The following is a 4924-nucleotide window of genomic DNA, read 5'->3' on the forward strand; positions in this document are numbered from 1 at the left end:
CCCACAAGGTGATTTACTTTTTATTTTAATCATTTGTTTATTTCAGCTTGACTTGAGCTAACATTTTGACAAAAACTTGTTCCTCTCATAAAAGCCATGCCTTCTTTCAGACAGTCTAAACCAGAGGTTCTCAAACTGGGGTCCATGGACTCCCAGGGGTCCGTGAGAGGTATTTTGGGGGTCCTCAAAAATTTTTACTAAAATGTTAATTTGGTTTTTATTTTCAAAGATGCACAGAGAACAATGAACTAATAAAACAAACACAATAAACTTGATAAAAATATATATATTCACATGGCGTTTAGGGGTTGAAATGACAACAAATTATCTTTTTAAACAGCATGGGGTTTATGAGGGAGTCCCTGGAATTTGTTTTGCCCTTGTAAACGGTCCCCAGACCCAAATGGCTTGAGAACTCCTGGTCTAAACTACATTTAGGTACCGGTACACACARATTACTTTATTTTAAAAAGTGCTACAATTTGAACTTTGTGTCACCCTGTTTTCCATATAAAAAAAGGATGCAGTATAAATATGRTACATGACTTTCTTCTGTTCCTCTTGCAGATAAAGTTTGGTGACATAACGCTGAGGAATCACACAGAATGCCACTGCAGCACCTGCTATTTCCACAAAATATGAGAGACTTGACGGCTCCCTGCCGCGCTCAACTTTGGCATCACCTCGTGTTTCTTTCAAAGCGTACGCGTTCCCTCCATTCTAAAACCTGCTTTTGGCGTTGGCTGGTAGTATTTTTTGGGTAGAGATTCAGTGTTTGTGATGAGCTTTCATGTTGGTGTGAATAAATGTACTWAAATAACTGTGTAATTAAAATGTGCACCAAGAGGTTACATATTTATAGTGGCTTATATTGAAACCATTTGTCGGAGTGTGCTGATTCCCGAGTGAGTTATTTACTATTAAAAAATTTATTCATTATAATTTGTTATGTATTCAACTCCTAATAATCTAAAGCTTATATGAAGTCAAAAGGCTTTACATAACCAATTAACAGAAATGTAATATGAAATGTAAGACAGTGAAGAAAATAAGCAATTAGAGGGCCAGGCTACATAAAACACTCATGCTTTTACCTCAGATAGATGAACTTTGGAAAGTTAATCAAAWAAAAATGGTAATAAATGTGAAACAGCCTACATAACTTTGTTTTAAAAGGCCAGGTAAAGGCGAGCTGCGATAACGATTCAAGAAACAACATGGTGACCTTYAAAGAGTAAAACAAAATCAATTGAACCTCTGCCTCATTGAGGGGTTATGTCACACTGATTGGGGCTGATTGGGAAGGAGCAGTGACGCACAATATGAAACCTTTGAGGAACAGGAAACATGAGAGTATTTCACTGTATTTCAGTGTAGACGACAGGTGACAGGAAGTTTGGTTTATCTAAAAGTTGACTGAAAGGTCAGCTTTAGGTGGCGGTTCGGTTCTCCTTGCAGTACATTGTGCCTCATATTGTGATCAGGAATAGCCATCGTTTAAAGATGACAATGATATGGGAGCTGGAGCTTGTATGCAGAATGTGATCATTTGTGTGATTAAGAATTTTAACCAAAGTTTGTGTACAATACACAGTGAGAACACCACTCAGATCCACCGTTTGTAGCATAAACTCAGTGACATTTTACAAAACATGTTACTGGTAAATAAGCTCATCTTGTTGGAAACGCCACATCACAAAGAAAAATCCATAAATTTTGCAAACCAAGTTCAACGGCTTCACTTTTCGCTTGTCTACATTAGAAGCAATGGAAACCAGATCTGTCCCTCGCTGGAACTCTCGCTTTCCACCATTTATTTTAAATACACCTTTTACAAACAGAACCCTGTATCTGACCCTTTTAAAACAAAATTATGTGGGCAATTTTACATTTAATATCCTTTTTTATCCATTAAACTATCCAAAATCTGTGGCCCAGTTAAAGGAGTGTTTGCTCAGTTGTTGACCAATTCAAGAGGTAAAAGCACAAGTTGTGCCATGGGACATGCAGTTTCACCAATTGTGGCCAATCTCTACATGGAGAAAGTGGAAAAGAAAGCCCTGAACCCCTTGGCAGGGAACATCACCAATCAAACTGATGAACAATACCTGAGTCAAAATTCAAGTTAATCCAAGTTTACGTAAGAGAGAATCTCATTTGGTACTCCACAAACAGCTGGGAACAAACTAGCTTCAACTACAGAATAGAAGTCCATTTGTTTTGTGGTTTGTTATTTTGAATTTACCGTGTCCCGTATTGCTACACAAATCTGAAACACTATTTCATTTTGTAAAACGTTAAAGTTCTTATCGGCATTCAAACTTGTTGACTCAAGCTTCAACACAATCTGCTGGCTTCTTCAGATTTGTTTTTGTGTACAGTGCCCTGAGACGTTTGTTGTGACTTGGCGCAATGTAAGTAAACTGAATTGAATTGTTTAACTCGACTGACGTGATTTACAGCCGCTAAAATGTTCACCTGACTGTTTCACACTGAAGCAGAATTTCTCCATTCATGGAAAATGTGTAATTGTTTACATATTTTATTGGACAAAGTTGGCACGCCAGGCCCTCGTAATGCCGGTTCTGAGCACTCAGGCGGCGTGTCTTCATTCTTTGACACTCGAGTCAATGGGGATTGTGGTTATTAGTGTGTGCCATGGAATGTAAATGTCGTAAAACAACCCAACATCTAAAACGCCGCTTTGTTTAGCTGACGGAAGCTTTCACTTTTGTCTCTCTGCTGCCATACGCAGCTTAACACAATCTATTTTTACAGATTCCTGCAAAGTTAATTGAACTCCTGCAAGTTTTGGAAATTCACCTGATTTAACAGATCTTTAAATGGCTGTTAGCTTTTGCAGAATTTGATGACATATACAGGTGGCCCATGTGGGGACACGCTTACTATAATTGCTGTGAAACAAACCTCAAATTTTGTCCCATTTTTGTGCTTGCTCAGCTGGTAGACTACTTTATCTTCAGCTGCGCCTGCAAACAACTATTCCTGCAGATTTTGTTAAATATAGTCAAGGCTACGGGAAGTAGGGGTGGGTATCACACAACATACCTAGATGCTTGATTAGCACCCTCTACAGGTTCTAATTTAAAAAATTTAAACATTTGCTGTGCTTTCTTTCTAGCACAGTATAAGAAACAGACATTTGAGGACCTGCAGGGTGCAAGGTTGCATGTGGAGTGTGTCCGCTTCTGTGATTTTTTTCATTTTTCGATCACAGTCCAATTTAGTTTCCTATTAATTGTAATAGTTAGCGACACACTTTACCCTTCAGAAATGGTTCCACTTAACCTTTCATAACAAATGTGTCATTATCTTTAGGTTTTTTAGTTCTGTCTGATTATCTAGTTTTCAGAACTAAAGAAGCCTTCAGTAAAAAATAAAATAAAAAGCCTATTCTAATTAACCTGACTGAGAGAAGAGGGGAAATAAAGTACTATCATACTCTACCAACAATCTAAGGCCTCATACTTTTAAAACCCCACCCTGGGGGGTTAGGGTGGTCTGAAAAGGACTATCTTCCTACAAAAGGCCTTTTTTTTTGGAGGTGAATTTCTTCCCCCCAGAACTCTTGTTTTGTCCGCGGTTCCTGCAGTTGAAATGTCCCCTTTGTTGAATTTTAGGAGGGGGGGAGCAGCACATTTGTGAGCTCTCTCCCTTCCCCCCTTCTCTTTGCGTGCGCGTGCGTGTGCCAGTCTGGCAGCGTAACATCTGTGCGTACGCGGTCGTGATTGTTGTGAAGATGGCGGAGGGGGAGACAGAAAAGGAATATGATACACGGAAAGCCACCGACGAGCTCCGCGAGCGCTTCCACGGTTTGACCACGGCTCTGAGGGAGAGCTCGCAGCCTTCGCTTGAAGCCTCCCTGATTTTCTGCCAGGAGTTCTGCCAGGTTAGCACCCCCTTTCTCCCTGCCGCACATCCCGGGAAGCCTGCAGCCCCTCTGGCTTCCTGGCCGAGGATGCGCGTTTGCTACAACAATGTAGCTAAGGTGCTAGCATCCCTGCTAGCTGCCTCGCATTTCAAGATGGGGTGGGGGGAGGAAAGGCTCTCGGGGATTTTTTTTTATCCATTCTCTCAGCGATGTGTACATATGACATTATTGTGTGCAAAGTCTGACATTTCAAGAGACGTGAGGTTACAACTGTGTTGCCAGCTGTGCAAAAATTACTCGTATTTTCCAGGCCGATGAATGTTGCTAGCTGGTATGCAGGGTCCCCCTGTCCTGTGCAGTGGTCATGCTGTGCAAAGAAAAAAAGGGGGGATAGCTGCGTTAGCGAGATTTTCCACAGCGATTGCATTAATGTGCTAATATGCACTGATAATACACATCAAGAAAACGTTTTAGACACGCTATAAGTGGTGCACCTCCACGTTTGATTAACATGATGGTGTAAAAATTAGCATTTTAAAAGGTTTCATTGAACGGGGAGGGAGCGGTGATTTTTTTTTCTCTCGTTTTTTCCAGGATGCTAGCTGGGCCTTTTGCAACTAATTAATCCAGCTAATCACGTAGGAGCAGATGTTAATTGCAGCGCAATAGCCATCGCTTTCAAAACGCATCGAAATGATGATGTCAGAGGAGAATACAGCGGTTCGCCTAAAATGGTGATTTGGAGGAGAAAGTTCGGACTCCATTACATCTTCCTCATTAATTAGCCGTAAATAAGCTGAGGGGGTCTCCATTTTTCTGCCACCATGTGCAGAAACGTGCAGGTTATCCACACTGAACGAGTGTGATGTTACAGGTTTGTCACTGCTGGGAGCAATCCACTTAAATTGGAAGTTATTTAAGAAAATAAATAATTAACTGCCCCAATTTGTTTGCAGACTGTCCATTTTGTTTCCAATGAGCTCAGCCTATCATAACATTTCTATTATGACACTACTGAGCAATGCATCAATA

The 4924-nt window shown here is 40.6% G+C and overlaps 2 protein-coding genes across 4 annotated transcripts in view; both read left to right on the forward strand.

Moving 5' to 3' along the window:
* cga (glycoprotein hormones, alpha polypeptide) overlaps positions 1-846 on the forward strand; it is an 8646-nt gene extending 7800 nt beyond the window's left edge. For all 3 annotated transcript variants that reach the window (XM_014014768.1, XM_014014760.1, XM_014014777.1), the window contains exon 4: positions 568-846. In XM_014014768.1, coding sequence (XP_013870222.1) covers positions 568-642 — 75 coding nt within the window. In that variant the 3' untranslated portion in view covers positions 643-846. The remainder of the gene's footprint in view (positions 1-567) is intronic.
* A 2894-nt stretch (positions 847-3740) lies between these two features.
* Positions 3741-4924, forward strand: part of znf292a (zinc finger protein 292a) — a 13292-nt gene continuing 12108 nt past the window's right edge. The window contains exon 1 of the mRNA XM_014014789.1: positions 3741-3913. Within this exon, the coding sequence (XP_013870243.1) occupies positions 3761-3913 (153 nt within the window). The 5' untranslated portion in view covers positions 3741-3760. The remainder of the gene's footprint in view (positions 3914-4924) is intronic.

Source organism: Austrofundulus limnaeus, unplaced genomic scaffold (genome assembly GCF_001266775.1).
Source record: "Austrofundulus limnaeus strain Quisiro unplaced genomic scaffold, Austrofundulus_limnaeus-1.0 Scaffold2, whole genome shotgun sequence".
NCBI classification, from domain to species: domain Eukaryota; kingdom Metazoa; phylum Chordata; class Actinopteri; order Cyprinodontiformes; family Rivulidae; genus Austrofundulus; species Austrofundulus limnaeus.